This window comes from Protopterus annectens, chromosome 3.part1, assembly GCF_019279795.1.
Source record: "Protopterus annectens isolate FY-2018-M chromosome 3.part1, PAN1.0, whole genome shotgun sequence".
Lineage (NCBI taxonomy): Eukaryota > Metazoa > Chordata > Ceratodontiformes > Protopteridae > Protopterus > Protopterus annectens.
This window is the reverse complement of record NC_056732.1, coordinates 321,334,608-321,352,107: the sequence shown is the minus strand read 5'-3', so window position 1 is coordinate 321,352,107 and position 17,500 is coordinate 321,334,608. Positions and strand designations below refer to the sequence as shown.

At 42.9% G+C, this 17,500-nt stretch overlaps 1 protein-coding gene across 1 annotated transcript in view; it reads right to left on the bottom strand.

Moving 5' to 3' along the window:
• DAZL (deleted in azoospermia like) overlaps nt 1-17,500 on the bottom strand; it is a 2,235,938-nt gene that overhangs the window by 691,057 nt on the left and 1,527,381 nt on the right. The window contains exon 5 of the mRNA XM_044066765.1: nt 11,116-11,182. Within this exon, the coding sequence (XP_043922700.1) occupies nt 11,116-11,182 (67 nt within the window). The remainder of the gene's footprint in view (nt 1-11,115; nt 11,183-17,500) is intronic.

Genomic DNA, 17,500 nt, shown 5'->3' with positions numbered 1-17,500 from the left:
ACAGCCATGATTGCCTGTAACTCTGAGACTCGTCTAGTGGAGGTTATTGCTAGGAGCAGAGCTGTTTTCCAGGATAAGAATTTTATATCAGCTGCAGAGGCTGGCTCAAACGGAGGCAGTGTGAGTTTTTCCAAGACATAGTTGAGGTCCCATGCAGGTATTGGTGCTCTCCTTGGAGGTCTTATGTTTTTGGCCCCTCTGAGGTACTGCCTTAGTAATGAATGAGAAAAAATAGGTGGTTCTGTATTGTAATGAGTTGAAATGGCAGAGGCATGAATTTTAATTGATGAAAAGGAAAGGCCTTTATCCAGCATCTCAGTTAAGTATTGCAAAATCTGAGGAATATTTGGAACAATCGTGTCAATGCCTTGTGCCTGGTTCCAAGAACAGAATCTCTTCCATTTTTCTGCATAAGATTTTCTGGTGCTAGGCCTCCTGGCCTCCAAAATAACATCCATCACTGCTTTAGAGAGAGGTGTGTCTTGAATGGCTACATTATCCGCCATGCTGCCAGGTTTAAGGTCCTGAGTTGGCTGTGCAGTATCTGACTGTCTTGTTGGGTCAATAAGTGAGGAATATGAGGTAATGTCGAAGGTGGGCAATGAGACAAGCTCTTTAGGATTGGGTACCAGTGCTGGCGGGGCCAGTCTGGGACAATCAGTACAATTTTTGGCTTCTCTTGTCTGACCTTGAGGAGTACCTTGGGGAGGAGAGGCAGAGGAGGAAAGGCATATACTGTTAGGTTTTTCCAACTGAAAGACAGTATCCACTTTCCATGCTTGCTTGTGATAAGTCCTTGTGCAGAATCTCTGTAGTTGGCAGTTGTGAGGGGAGGCAAATACGTCTATGTCCGGGCATCCCCATTTCCTTGTTATCATGTTGAAGACTTGTGGATCCAATTTCCACTTGTGGGGGGATCCATTAGGTTTCTGCTCAGTTCGTCTGCCAGAGTATTTGTCCTTCCTGGCAGGAATTGTGCTTGCAGATGTACATTGTAAGTCAATGCTGTGTCCCACAAGTTCATGGCTAGTCTGCAGAGGGGGTAGGAATGTGTGCCTCCCTGCTTGTTTATGTACTACATGACTGTAGTATTGTTCGTCTTTATCAGTAGTTGTCCTGGATGAAGTAGATCCTTGAAGGCTGTCAGGGCATTCTGAACAGCTAGCATCTCTTTTTGATTGATATGTAGATGCATTTGACTTGCGGACCATGTGCCCTGAATACATCTTCCTGCCATATGGGCACCCCAGGCATAATCTGATGCATCTGTTGTCAATGTATGCCTGGCTATGGGTAAGGTGAATGGCTGTCCCGTGTTGTGGTGACAGGCTTTTGCCCACCATCGAAACTCCTGTTGCAGGCAGGGAATGAGGGTAATTATTGTTTCCAGGCTGTGGCAATGTTGAGTCCAAACACTTTTTAGATACCATTGAAGTTTCCTCATATGCAGTCTTGCATATGGAATTAGCAGAATGTAGGATGCCATGAAGCCCAAAACCTTCAAAATTTTTCTTGCAGATAACTGGGTCTTTGTTGCCAACATTTTGAAATAAGTAGTCAGTTGTCTGTGTTTGTCTGGCGTGAGATAAGCCATCTGGGCAGTTGTATTTAAGCTTGCACCCAGAAATATTATCTCTTGAGAGGGTACGAGTTTTGACTTCTTTTCGTTTACTGTGTACCCTAGACCTGTTAGTAATCTTTTTACAAACGCCAGATGCTGTAGTAGAAAGTCATTGTTCTCTGATTGAATAAGGCATTCGTCCAAGTAAGGATATATTTGCATTCCTCTTTGTCCGCAAAATGCAATTACTGGTGCCAGGCATTTTGTGAAGACCCTGGGTGCAGTAGATAAGCCAAAGGGCACTGAAGAGAATTGGTAGTGCATTGAGCCAGCTATAAATCTGAGGTATCTTCTGCATGATTGTCTGACTGGGACATGCAGGTATGCCTCTTTTAGGTCTAAAGTCACAAGCCAAGCCTTCTTGCCCAGCATGGGCAGAAGCTGCTGCAGAGTTAACATTTTTAATTTTGGAATATCCAGGAATGTGTTTAGGATAGACAGGTCCAGTATTGGTCTCCAGGCTTTGTCCTTTCTGGGCACCAAGAATAGCCTTGAGTAAAATCCTAGTCCCTGCTCTTACTGTGGTACTTGCTGAATGGCTCTCATGTCCATGAGGGATGAAACTTGTTTTTGTGCCTCTGCCCATTGACTGCGTGGCAGGTCTGGCATACCGTTTGGCCTTGGCAGGGTGTGAAAGTGGAACCTGTAGCCTTGTGATACGATATTTAAGACCCATTTGTCCTGGATGAACATGTGCCAATTTTGTGAAAAAAGTGCTAGTTTTCCCCCCAAAGGAGCTGCCAGAAGATATGTGCTTGGTGCTGGCAGGGGAAAGTCATTGAGACGGTTTCCTGTATGGCTGTGATTTTTCCTCTCCGCTTTTGGAGGTAGAAGAACCCCATTGTTTAGACCTGTATGAGCCTTGGGACTGTGATCTGCCTCTGGGGCGTCTGTATCTGCCTCTTTGTGGCCTGTCTGACACTGGAAAGGACCAATTCTTTGTAGGCCAGTTCCTGCTAAATCTGGGAGGCTGTACCTGCAAGAAATCCTTGACTGTTTGCATAGATTTAGCTTTGTCCTCCATTTTCTTCAACACCTCTTCTGCTTTAACAGCAAACAAGGTATCATGCTGTAATGGAGCATCTAATAGTTTTGCTTCAACATGACTGGGCAGATTCTGTTCTTTTAACCAAGCATGCATCCTAATGACAGAATCTGTAACAGTGGCCCTGCAGGAGGCCTCTAGAGAATCGAAACCACATTGCAAAGTATGCTTTCCCACTTGTTCAGCTGCATGCAATAAATCCTGCAATTCTTTGTTTTCTGCACATTCTGAATTTGTCAACATTTTCTGTTTAAACAGTGACATAAGATATTGCTGATATTTAAACATATGAAACTGGCAATTTAAAGCTCTTACAGCCAAGGTAGCAGAAGTATAAATCTTTTTCCCCCGTCTGTCCAGGGCCCTTGAATCCCTATCAGAGGGGATAGGGTTTTTTGCAGTGGAAGCCTTGACCCCTTTGGGACCCTGAGAGATAGTTTCTGGGTCAGCAGCAGGGTTTTTATAAAGAAATTTATGTGAATCAGGAACCCTGTAGTATCTGTCTGGCTTAACAGGAGCTGGTCGTAAAGAGTCAGGAGACAGACCGGACTCTGAAAATACATCATCTGCAATGTCTAAAACAGGAGGAATAGCAAGGGGCCTGTGCTGAGGTTATAAAAGGAAGTCTCTGAGCCTTTTCTTGGATTCTGAGTAATCTTGGCTCTCCCAGTGGAAATGCTCCCTCATAGTATGCAGGGTCTCCCCAAAAGAATAATCCTCAGGAGGAGAGGCTGAAGGGATAGATTCTTCAGCATCAAAATCCTCATAGGGAGGAAATGAATAGTCCTGTTCAGAAGAGGAATCAGAGGAAATGGAAACCTGATCTGAAGATTCATATTCTATCTCTTGCCTAGGCCTCTTATCAGGAGGGGGATGGGAACCCCTGATCAAAGTAATTAGGTCTTCGGCCATTTTAAGCATCTGTTTTTAGGCATGGTGACCTGTCCAGGAGAATGCTGTACTTGTTTCTTTGTCTTTAGAGCTGCTTTAGTCTTTGTCTTTGAAGTTGAAGTTGGCTTCACATATAACTGAGTAGGCCTGAAAACACCCTCAGAAGCCGATGCCTGCTCAGCGGCTCCAGACCCATCTGAGGGAATAGTTTCCGAGTGTCCAATACCTTGAGTTTCCAGCGGCCTAGTCAGCTCCACGTGGGAGTCGGAAGCGGCCTGTGGCTCTGAGGTAGCGGGTGTCAGGGGCTGCAAAAGCGCCTCACTGAGAACCGGCGAACTGGCGACAGGACTAGCGGAAGTCTCGTCGTCAGTTTTGGACCTCGGATGCCTGTCCTTTTCTTTTTCTTTGCGCTTTTTATAAACTCCGGTAGTTGGCTGTTCCGACGGCATTATATAATTGAATCTTATGCCAAAGTAATGAAATGCAAAATTGTACCGACGCTTAATAGTGCGTTGGTTAAATCTAGCACAAAACCGACAACTAGCAACGTCGTGTTCAGGGCCTAGGCAAGGAATACAGTAAGAATGAAAATCCTTATGAGGTATTTGCTTCCCACAAGAAATACAATTATTAACTTTTTCTGACATCGGTCTGGAGCAAGAAAAAAGTTTCCCCAACGGGGTACTTAGCTTTAATGAAGACTTCGGATCTGAAATTCAAATTTGAAAATTTCAGGAGTTGGCCGACCGGCAGTTGCGAACTGCTTTTGCTTCGGGCACCACGCGGTAAGAAAGACTGAAGAAAATGGCGTCGGCTGCATCTTTTATACCCCTGGCGCACTGACGTCAGGGAGGAGGCGACAGCAACCGATGCCGGACCTAGACTTTGGAACTCGGGTGGACTGCAGGTAGCCTGCCAGCAGGATAACCCAATTGTAATGACTGCAACAGTGAAACACGATGAACATCCACTGCAGCATCCCTACAGAATCCTCCTCCGTGGTAAGCTCTGACCATAAAGAGGTCACTTTCGAAATTACCATCTCCCCTGACCCCCTGTAGCTACGGTCAAACAAAAAAAAGTCTCCACAGCTGATTACAATCTCCTGAGGGATGGTATAAACAGTTTCACAGCCCCCTCCACCTCTGTAGGAAGTGTCACCAATGTTCCAAATTTACACCAAAGTACTATGCAAGAATTTATATAGATGCATGGAATTGGGAATACGTAACAGGATGAAATCATACTCCACAAGGAAGAGTAAACCTGTCTGGTGGACATCTGCAATAAATAAACTCTATAACAAAAGGAAAAAAATTGCTGTCCAGGACTAAGAAGGAGCAGATAGATGCGCAACTGGAAGCAATTTCTCCTTAGCTTGAATAAGCAAATAAAAGCACTAGTGAAATCCTCCAAAGCAAACCTTTGAGACTAAATTGACCACATCTACTAGAGACAATCATAAATCCTTCTTCACATATGTCTGCAGTCTCAGAGGAAGCACCCAGATCTGTTCAGAACTGGTGGTCAAGGTCACTACATACACAAATGCCATAGATATAGCCAACTTGCTGGCTGACAGATTCAGCAAAAACTTCATCCCACTGTCTCCCCCATCAGTATATCCCCAGTACCTGCCCCCCTCCCCTATTCTCTAGGGAACAGGTCATTACTGCCCTCTCAAAGGCAAAAAATCCAGTTTCCATGGGACTCGATAACATCCCAGGTTGCATCCTACATGAACTCAGGCAGGAATGTGCAGCACTATTAGGCACCCTATACAACCAAAGCCTGAGTACCGGCTTCATCCCAGCTGAGTGAATGACAGCCACTGTCATCACTTTGCACAAAGGTGAAGTGTCCACCGATCCAGAAAATTACAGACACATCAGACTAACTAGCTTGATCTGCAAGGCTATGGAATGGATTATCATGGACCTCATTAACAAGGTCATTGGCAACCTCCACACACTCGATCCCACACAGTCTGGCTTCGTCAAGGGGAGGTCATATCTGTTAAATTTGGTATACTTTTTTGAGACAGTCACCAAAGCTATGGAGGAGGGGAAGAGAGTGCACACCACCTAACTTGACCTGGCCAAAGCCTTTGACACTATTCCCCACTCAGGCATAATAGATAAACTCCTCACCTAGGCATCAATCCGTATGTTACCAGATGGGTAGCAAACTGGTTCACTGATTGAACCCACCTAGTCAAAGTAGGGGAAGCCACCGCAAGTAGTAGGCCCATAATGAGTGGCATACCCAGGGATTGGCCATGAGACCTCTATTATTTGGGAAATACTTTTCTGAGGTGCAGGCCAAAATCAGTGGGCTATGGCTGACCAAGTCTGCAGATGATTGCAAGCTGGGAGCTGTCATCAATTCCCCTAGTGATGTGAACATCCTCCAAGCGGGTCTCACCCAAACGAATGACTGGTGCCAGAAATATGGCCTCAAGCCAAATACCAAAAAATGCATCATCATCCACTTTGGAGAGAGTGACGTCCCCACAAAATATCACATTAATAGCAACATCCTAAGCTCGCCATCAGTCGTGAGGGATTTGGTCATCCAGGTTGATAGCAATCTGACTTTTGACCACCATGTTGTGTCTATTGTACAGAAAGCTTTCTATATGACCCACCTTACAAGTAAGGGTATCTCATCCAGGGAGAAGGAGGTCATAATATCCCTGTATTCTTCCCTTATAAGGCCCATTATTGAGTACAACGCCCCTTTCAGAATGTACTTTGCAAAGCACATGCAGCAGCTTGAGAGACCACAGAGGTTCCTCACTAGGGGAATCCAGGGCCTTAAACACCTACCCTACACTGACAGGCTAAAAGCTCTGCCCCTCTACTCAGTTCATACAGACTCCCCAGAGGTGACTTCTGTCTGGCATACAAAGCAATCTCATACCCCGCCTTGAGGGAACTGCTGCATATCCGCAAATCAAACTTCATTTCAGTAACCCACATGCGCAATCTCAACCTTGTCTGTGACATCAACAGGACTTAAATAACCAAAAAGAGTGGCTGAAAATGTGGGAATGTTTAAGAAATAAAGTAAATTGTTTTATTAATTAATTAAGTAATTAATTAATTAATTAATTAATTAATTAATTAAAACTAATTATGGTACAAAGTATAAAAGGAAGGAAGGAGTATGGGTATTTTATCTGATGAAGTCTCATTTTAGGAGACGAAAGCACTTATGACTTGTGTGAATTTATACTTTTTAATAAATATTTTAACCACTTCATCCTGCTGCTTTGGAACATTTTTGCTCGTTTTACTTTGTTAGGAAAATTAACAGGACTTATTAGTGGGGCAGTGCGGCCAAGAGACTCCCCCCCATCTGTGGAATAGACTCCATCTTCATGTCAAGCAGAGTACCTCATTATCCCTTTTTAAGCGCAACCTAGATAACTGGATGGGAAACAGAAATAATACACCCCTGGGATTCCACCTGTGTCCCCGCTGGACTAGGGCATTGGGTGTTGACTTGGCTAAACTCTTGGCTAAGCTTATAAGGGCCTCAGGGCCAATAGCAAACTATTGGCTAGGCTTATAAGGGCTTCAGGGCCAATAGCCTTGTAATTTTATAAGATACTATATAGAAACACGCACGCACACACACACACACACAAATATGTATATATATATATATATATATATATATATATATATATATATATATATATATGTTCGAACCTCATATGTTCGAGACCATAAGTTAAAAATTGAAGATGTTCGTGCATTTCAATGGAAATCTCCGTAAGGGGAGGTTTCCATTTTGTTCAATGTGGTGCGATCTCGGTGTTGGTATATTTAAGTAGCGGGGGGTGTGGCATGCAGGGGGGCTTGTCACCCTGCTTACAACTGTTTATTTTGTATTTTTTCTTTTTTATTCATAGTCAAAGTTTTTTAACTTCGAAAAGAATGGTTCGAACATTCCGTGTTCAAAGTTACTAAACTTTGACTATGTAATATAGATCCTATATATATATATATATATATATATATATATACGGATCAGCACATACGGCCATGTCTTACTGCCATGTTTCTCACCTAAACTAGACACTGAAGACTTAATATATACATTTAATTCTAGCCCACTTCTATGCTTTTTGCACTGGTACCCACCAGGAGTAGTGTCAATGGAGATGGCAATTGCGTCACCTGACAAGAGCTGACAGGGTTTGTGGAAGAAATCTTGAAGAGGGGCCTCGCTGCTTGCATCAGCTGGATGGAAATAATCCTGGAGAGAATAGCAAAATCACTGCTCCATCCAGCACTGTCACAGGTGTCTGGGACAAGAGACAGTTTAGAGGGTGAGGACTAGATACCCACTGAATTCATACTGGATGGGAATGCTCCTCTGAAGACCTATACCTCTCCCCAATCCTAGTGTCTCCCAACCTCTTCTGCACATCACCATCCCTGTCTGTCTTTTACGTCCCGTAAGTCTGTGCCTGTTACCTAACCTACATACCTAACCTTCCTACTCCTAAGTATGTTCCCCATCATTCCTCTGTCTTAAAAAGGAAAAGAGGCACCTGTCCATTTCACACGTGCATGTGTATGACACATCTAATTTGATCAAATTGGTCACACATACGTCAGTTGTTGTCACACATCCTTTATGATGCAACTATTCACTTTTGTCAAATTATTTGTAGAAAGACAATGTTACCTTGTGAAGAAGCGGATAGCTATGGTGCTCTCCTGCCAACAATCTGCACAATCCTTAGTAACTCTCACAGTGTTTTCCCTCTGCTTGCTTTCCATTTTCAACACCATCCTATTAATCCCATTTCACATCTTTAATCTGGACAAGAAACAGATTAACACAACACACACATGGCCAAAAATGGGCCATAAATCAAATTCTCTATTTCTGTCCTTAGCATTTGTGCGATGCTTGGCAATGAGCATAACTGTTGCTTCATACCCTATGGCAAAACCTGATGACTTTTTGCCACTGGCAACATTCATATGGTGCTCCTTGCACTATTAAGCTTAACTCTGCTGTGTAACAGAAAGCAACATTAATATAATTAGGCGAATACAGTTATTATGATATGTATAAGAGGTTCCAATGTTTAATATACACCATATAAGATGTTTCAATTATTAATATCACAAATACACCCTTCCCACAGGATAGGCTTCTTAAATAGAACTGATGATTACAATTGGAGAAAGTTTTTTACTCCCTTTTATGAGAGCCATATTCATTCAAACACAAAGCCCAAGTTATTCCTTCAAGTGTGTTTATTTTTGACACTGTGATATGATTTCTTGTGTGGTGCCATAAGTTAATGCACAGGTCAAAAGGATGTTGACATATATTGCATATGTCCAAATCCTGTAGTGCGTGGCTTTAATACTTTTGTTCAAAACAGAAATGGTAACAGACAAGAGTAGCTTATTAAACAGATTTTGATGTGCAACAACATGCAAACTAGTGATAAACTGTCTCAGGACCTTTGTTATGACCTCCAGGGGATACACTCCTTTTAAGGCAGCACATATGAATTCAAACACAATGATCAGGTTATCCTTTCAACTGTCTATTTCTTACAGCACTGCTCTGACTTCTTAGGTGGAGTTAGCAGCAACTTCACGTACATACAGACTGTCTGAACTAAATGTCCATGTGTTCACATCTCACATTTTCTACCTTGTATGAATTTACAAAAAAATATAAAAGCAATGATGATGCTGGTGACGTGCTAAAATGGACTAATCAAAACATATGTGATTTCTAATATTTTGTTATACTATTTGGATGGGCTGCTGACCTCCATCCCGATCACTGCACTTCCTTATGACCATGCCCAGTATAAAGATGCTTGTATTGCATTTTCTACTGCATTATTACCACAAAGCATCACAAGTAATCAATGGTGAAGAAGAGTTTTCATCTGTCATTTTGTGGCAAAACCTACTGTGAATTTGTCGCTGGCAGCATGGCCATTGCTGACTGTCACACAATGGAGGTAGGGGATGATGCATGCAGGACAATTACACTGTAAGTGGCATGTCTAAAAATGATATATGTCAATAGTAGCAGTTTCCACAGTTCACTGACAACATGATGGTGATGATGCAGCTGTGAGGTATGTTGACTGTTGTTTCCCTGGCATCAGGATTTGTTGTGTAGTGCTCAGTTCAGTGGACATTTTACAAAACATTATTAAAAATCCTTCAGAAGTGTACTCTGTTATTAATGTGTTAACTGTGCATGTGTGGCAGCAGCAGGTAATGCACACATATTCTTACACAGGCACACATGATTTCCACTCCAGTCACATAATACTTTGAAACAGTGCATGCAGCAGTTCTTGTACAATAATTAAATCATGCAAGCTCGTGTTGTGATTAATTCTCCTAAGAGGCAACTCTCGTGAAAGGTCTTGCTATCACATTTTTAATCATGTCCATATTCATACAATGACATACATACTCAAAGCTGTTAATGAATGGCCTCCACATGACTTGTGTCTGGCAAGATTTTCATCTTAGTAAAAGTTTCTGGACATGTCTGACATGCATCGTGTACACATCTCACAACGTTACAAATCTATAGCAATTCATCCAGCATAATTAGTTAATTACCATTCATGTGACAATTCTGTTTCTGTGGCACATCCTTGTGGATTGCATTGTCTAATAATTTTGATGTGCTCTGTGTTTCACTTTCCACCCTTCACAACATGCAAGTCACTGCCACAACTGTTATTGTATCCACTTTCAGTACTTTGCTGAGCAGTACTGTCCAGGTGTTCCTTATTTTTTTATTGGTACACATATTTACATATTTGCTTTGCAAGTATTCCTGCATTGGTTGGTTGACAGATATACCAGTGGGAGTTTCAAAACTTTTGTTACTCACCCTTCTTTTCAAACAACACTTCTTTCCTTCTGAACACTTATGGTTACTGTGTGTTTCTTAATGTGAATAACAATGCCAGTGATGCTCCACATGCTCATTAATGCACTCAGTATAATGTACAACAATATCAACCTAAATTGTCCACTTGTTGGTAGGCTTCCCCTTGCTTTTATATTCTAAGATCTCAGATATTTGTGTACGCACCTTTATTTACATCAAGTTCACAGGCTCTGACTTACTGTGACATGGCTGAGAGTCTGTGTTGTGAGCTGCAGCTGAGGCTGATCATTGGGCAGTGTTCCTTGACCTCTTGCATATTTGATTAGCAATACTGCTCTCTTCACAAAGATGTCCAGTCGTGATGGCACCATGACATGTGCATGCTATTAATGAATCTCTGGGGTAATGTAACTACAACACTGCCATCTGACATGCATGACTATATCTACTCTGACATTACTTAGAATTCTCTTCTAAGGACAAATTTAGCTTTTATAAGTATATTCAGTAAACAAATGTTTTGAGTAATATCCACATGCACTACCTCAGCCCAACAAAATAATCATACAGCTGCATTTTAAAAGCAATTAAGTTAAATGTAGGGCTGCTCGTGCAAAGCAAAATTATCAGTGAAAATAACTGAGCTACTTACACAAATTCTGCTGTTTCCGTATGGCAGGTCCTAGCTTTAGCCTTTTTCCTCTGAAACAAATCTGTGACTACAAATTTAAAAAAACAAATTTAATTATATTGTAATAGATAAAGACTTTTTTCACAAACTTGTCACGTGTACAGACTTTTCTTTTACAGAGCCCTATCTTTAATGAAAAATACAGAAAAAAAATCACTTGCAAACCCACTGCATCAGAATAATTATCACGTGAATGACAGTTAATTCATCATACAAACGGAATTACGCTGAATGTACTATGTGTACAGGTGTAATGTAAAATTTTGGCGCTAAAGATCACAGCAGATAATGTCTGAATCCAAATCATGACTACTTCATAAAGCGGTGCTTGACCTTTACTAAATGTTTCAGCTCCTTCAACAAAGTCAGTGTTATACAGAGAACTTCTTCTTCTTTCGGCTTTTCCCCGGTTAGGGGTCGCCACAGCGGATCACCTGTCTGCTCATGATTGGCAGTGGAGTTTTACAGTGTCAAGTTGCCAGCCCGGCACCCAACCTTCCACAGAAGGCACACATACACACACACCTAGGGCCAATTTAAAGTGTCCAATCCACCTGCAGCATGTCTTTGGGATGTGGGAGGAAACCAGAGCACCCGAAGGAAACCCACGAGACCACAGGGAGGACATGCAGACTCCGCACAGAAGGCACCCCAGCCAAGGATCGCACCGGAGAACCTTTTGCTGTGAGGTGATAATGCTAACCACTGCACCACCATGGCCACCCTCAGAGAACAAGAGATGAAAAATAATCTCTTTCACCTTTTGCTCCAGAAAAAGTTGTAAAAACAGCAAACATCTTCAGCACACTCTACAATTTGCACTTCATGCACAATGCAGTGTAAATTATGTTAAAAATACAATTATAGGCTGTCAGAAAAGGAGGAATGGAATGTGGTTCAACACTGCAGAAGATGTAATAAGCGTAGTCAGTCATACACTGCAATTTAGTACTGTTAATTTGAGCTATCTCATAACAGGACAATAAAGTTGGCAGAATTAACAGTGACAGTGTTCAAGAACTGTCCCCATTCTGATTATTCAGCCATCAGTAAATGAAGCAGCAAACGGAAAGGCATGGACAAGTAAACTAGTTGACAAGTTCTTTGCCATACTTCAAAATTAGCAAGTACCTCAAAAAACTTTTACTCTCATAAATCTGAAAGAAAGATATTAAACAAAACTCGACAAAAGTTTACCACTGCAACCTCCATTGACTAAAAAGTAAGTCCTAAGTGAAGCAATGCTTGAGTTTTGTCTAGATTACAATAAATGAAGCTTTTCAAATGAGTTTTACATATATGTGACAGAGCAGATTATGATACTGCTGGCATTTTACATGAAACATCAGTTACACCAACTACAACTGTGGTAACTTATATTAAGATTTCAATTGGTCAGGAAGGAAAGGATGAACAATTCAAAAACATGTTCTTTCCAAGGTAAAAAGACAGCAAAATATATGCTACACTGTGACCACTAATGGAACCTAAAAGTAGTGGTGACAATTCAGCTGCAAATGCTCCCCTTAATTTTGCTCTGAGAATCCCAGCTTATGTAAATCTGGTCTGTGGGACTCACCTCATATTTGAAAATAATTTATACTATTTAATACAGTAAGGGAGGAGGGGGGCTGTTTGCCTTTTAACACCTGCACGTGTCCCATTTATGAAAGAGAAGCAGAGGGTTATGGGGACACCACCATGCCTTACTAATGGAAGAAACAATAAAACCTGAAAGGAGGTAAGTATAAAACACTGTTACTTCTTCTCTGTTACAAGTTACATGACTTTTCTTTCCATGAGCAAGAAAGAGGTGTGCGAGTGTGGCAACCCACGTCACATCTTTCTAAGAATTCCTTAAGCTACACTACCCAAAGTGGGGGGTTACAGTAAACCTTTGAGTGATGACCTTCCCAATCCATTTAACCAATGCATCATTTGACATCTCCTGCACACTCTGATGCTAAAGCAATAAAAGCTGGAGCACTTGGATATCTGCTTCTCCATGAAAGAACAGAGACACAGTTTTTAGAATGTCATCAGCCAGCAGTCAAAAAGCCCCTTGGAATTTTAGTTTGTAGCCAGTAAGAAGCAATAAGAAAAATGGAAAAAGAGAACTAGAAAACACTATATGAAAATATTACTGCTGCACACTGCATACAAAATGAAATTAAGAAAGATGAGATTAAAAATTCATACTATAAAATGTAGAATGTGCACAGAAGGGTGGACACAGATTAGCTGAAACCACTCTGTATTCCTTTCCAAACAGGAGATATAGGTAGCAAAACGTACAAGCCTTTTACACAACTATTTTAAGGCCCTACTAGCCCACACATCCTTACCTCACGGTATGCAAAGATGTCAAAAATTGACCCGTGCAAATGTTCCCCTGCTTTCTGTAATGATGTTAGGCAACAGATTCAACACAGAGAACCATTCTAAAGCAGCCACAAGCTGCATCAGAGTACCCCATAAGCTCAAAAACAGAGAAAGCCCAGACTGCAGTGCAGAACTAAAACAATGAAAACGGACATATTATTACATTTAGCACTGAGAAATCCTCAGTCAGTCCTAACTCTTAAACTTGACTTTAAATTCAAGTCAATCAGCAAACATATTTGACTATGTACAACTATGTAACAGGAAGTGCTAACCCATGAAAACACAAAAAGCATCAATGTACTAACAAAAACAAGAACTGACACCCACTATAATACTTTTAACCTTAGAAGGAGCCTATCTGACCAAGAAGTAATTTCACTGTCAATCTGGTAAGAAAAAGTAGAAAGCAACTTCCAAACCACACTAAGGATGCAGAAAAGCTTGTGAAAAGTACAGTTGTGTACACTTACCATAAATGTAGATGTCCGAGTATATTCACTGTTGCAGTTATCACATTTAGGTTATCCTTGCCAGAGTAGCCCTCAGTCAGTCCGAATACCAAAGGCTTAGTATTTCTGCGTCGGTTGCCAACACTCCAGGACTAACGTCAGGTTGTCAGTGTTATAAATTAAGGCAGTCAACGGCATTACATCAGTTTTTCTTGCCCTGTCAGGAGCTCCCAGAGGGAACTAGGTTATGGTGGAAGAACACCACCAGTAGAAAGTAAATACCAAAACATCCTTGTAAGGATAGAGAGAGAGAGACAGAAATTGAGAGAGAGAGAGAGAGAGAGAGAGAGAGAGAGAGAGAGAGACAAGGGGGATGGAGGGAGGGAAATCAAGACTGCAACAGTGAATACACTTTGAACACCTACATTTAGGGTAAGTGTGCACAACTGTACTATGTTCTTTGTGTTTAACCATTGCAGTCATCATATTTGGGTTGATTCCCAAAGCTGAAGAAAAGGGTGGTGGCAGTCAGGAAGACTGGGGGCTGGTTAGGATGACCTGCAAAACTGCTGTGGCAAAGCCTGCCCTGGATTTGGAGAAGATAGGCAGGTTGTAATGCTTGGTGAAGGTATGAACAGATGTCCATGTTGCAGCCTCCACAATGTCCCTGGTGGGGACCCCTCTGAGGAAAGGTGCAGAGGTGGAGGCTGCTCTGGTAGAATGTGTCCTGACCCCCTTGGGGGGAGGTTTCCCGTGCTGCTTGTAGCAGAAATGGATGCAGTGTGCTATCCATTTGGAAATGGTTTGTTTGGAAATGGCCTTGCACTCTGCTCCTGTAGCACAGCTGACTAACAATTGATCAGTCTTCCTAAATGATTTACTCCTGCCTAGGTAGAATCTGAGCTGTCTGAGCACATCTAGAGAGTACATAATCCTTTCCCCCCTTGTTTTGTGGGTTAGGGAAAAAGGTGGGCAAATGAATGGATTGGTTGAGAACCACACTGGACACCACTTTGGGCATGAAGGATGGGTTAGTCCTGAGGGACACCCTGTTAGCATGGAAGATGATGAAGGGCTCCACAGCCATGAGTGCTTGTAGACTCTTCTAGCTGAAGTGATGGCCTGACGAAAAACTGTCTTCCAGAAGCGAAATTTTAAATTTGCTGAAGATGCTGGTTCAAAGGGGGAGCAGGGGGAGCTTTTCCAACACAAAGTTAAGGTCCCAAGCTGGGGTAGGTGCTCTTCTGGGTGGACTCAAGTTGCTAGTTGCTCTTAGGAATTGCTTAATCAGGATGTGTGAGAAAAGGGGCTGTTCAGTGTGGAAATGAGCAGAAATAGCAGAGGCATGAATTTTAATAGAGGAAAAAAAGAGACCACTGTGTAGCAGGTCAGGTAGGTAATCCAGGATGAGAGGTAGGGAAGGCTTTGCCGTATCGGCTCCCTTAGCCTGAATCCAGGTGCAGAACCTTTTCCATTTGTCAGCATAAGACTTTCTAATGCTAGGGCATCTAGCTTCACGTATAAGATCTAAAACCTATTTACTGAGGTTGACAGATTAATCAGACAGGGAATAAGCCAGGCTGCCAAACTGAGGGTATGCAATTGGGGATGCATGAATTCTCCTTCCCTCCGGGTCAGTAGAATTGGGGTCTGAGGGAGATGCCAAGGTGGCAGTGGGGACAGGCTGCACAGCAGTGAGTACCAGTGCTGGCGAGGCCAATCTGGAGCAATATGAATTTTCCTTGGTTTTTCCTCCCTTATTTTGAGCAGTAACCTGGTGATGAGAGGTAATGGAGGAAATGGGAAGGATACGGCATCCACTTTCCAAGCCATGCAGTGATGCTCCCTGGTGCAGAACTTGCTGAGCTGGTGGTTGGTGTGGGAGACAAAGCGGTCGACCTTCAGGGGCCCCATTTGTGAGTTATTAGGGTGAAGGTTCTTTTGTCTAGCTGCCACCCGTGTGGGTCCAGAGGACTTCTGCTTAAGGGGTTTGCCAGAGAGTTTAGAGACCTGGCAGGAATTGTGCTAACAGGTGGAGTTGCAAGGCAGACGCTGTGTGCCAAAGGGTCAAGGCCAGCCTGCATAGAGGGTAGGAGTGAGTCCCTCCCTACTTGCTGATATACCACATCACAGTGGTGGTGTCTGTTTTGATCAGGAGAGCCCCTGGGGAGATAAGGGGCCTAAAAGCTGTCAATGCATGCTGGACAGCTAACATCTCTTTTTGGTTGATGTGCAGATGGATTTGCTGTGGGCGCCATTGGCCTTGTATGCACATGCTGTCCAGGTGTGCATCCCAGGCATAGTCTGATGCATCTGTGGTGAGGGTCTGGGCGGTGGGTGGTGAGAAAGGTAGTCCCTTGTTGTGGGGGCATGCTGCTGCCCACCAAAGAAAATTTTTCCTTAGGTAAGGTATCACTGGAATAAGACTTTCCAGGTCTTGAGAGTATTGACAACAAAGGCTTTTTAGGTACCACTGAAGTTTCCTCATATGCAGTCTGGCATATGGACTGAGTAGAATGCAAGATGCCATGAACCCCAGAGCTTGCAGGATTTTCGTTGCAGGTAACTGGGGTCTGGTGGCTAGATGAGAGAAGTAGTCTGTCAGGTAAGTTTGCTTTTCTGGTGTAAGGAATGCCATCTGGGATGTTGTGTCTAGGCTTGCTCCCAGGAATATGATCTTTTGGGTGGGTGCTAGTTTGGATTTCTTTTTGTTGATGGTATACCCTAGGGAGGTCAGTAGGGACTTTACAATGGCCAGGTGCTTGAGTAGCTTTTCCTGACTGTCTGCCTGAATTGGGCAGTCGTCTAACTATGGGTAAATTTGGAAATTCCTTTGTCTGCAAAAGGCAATGGCAGGAGCCAGACATTTTGTGAAAACTCTTTGACGCAGTAGATAAGCCAAAGGGAAGTGCAGAGAACTGAAAGTGAAGAGATCCTGCCCTGTAACGTAGAAATTTCCTGCATGATTCCCTGATAGGAATGTGGAGGTAGGCCTCTTTTAGGTCTAGGGGGGGCTAGCCAAGCATCCTTGGACAGCATGGGTAGCAGTTGCTGGAGGTGTTCGATATCACCAGGAAGGTGTTTAGAATGGATGGATTGAGGATGGGGCACCAGGTTCCCTTTTTTCCTGGGTACCAGAAAAATTCTGGAGTAGAAACCTTGCCTATCTGTTCTGCAGGAACATGCTCTATTGCCCTCATAGAGAGAAGGGAAAGGACTTGCTTTTTCGCTTCTGCCCACTGGTTTGGAGGTATATCTGGGAACCCTTTTGGGGTTGGAAGAGAATGGAAAGAAAATTTCTATCCCTGGGACACTATCTTGAGACCCAGCAGTCGTTGGTAATGGTGGCCCAGGTGCTTGCGTGAAAGGAATGTTTCCCACCTAGGGGTAAGTGCAAGTGGGCAGAGGGAGAGGGGTGGTGGAGGAGAGTCATTGTGAGTTCATACCATGACGGGGTGGTTTAGAATTCGCTGGTTTTGAAATGGAGGAACTCCACTGCTTAGATCTCTGCA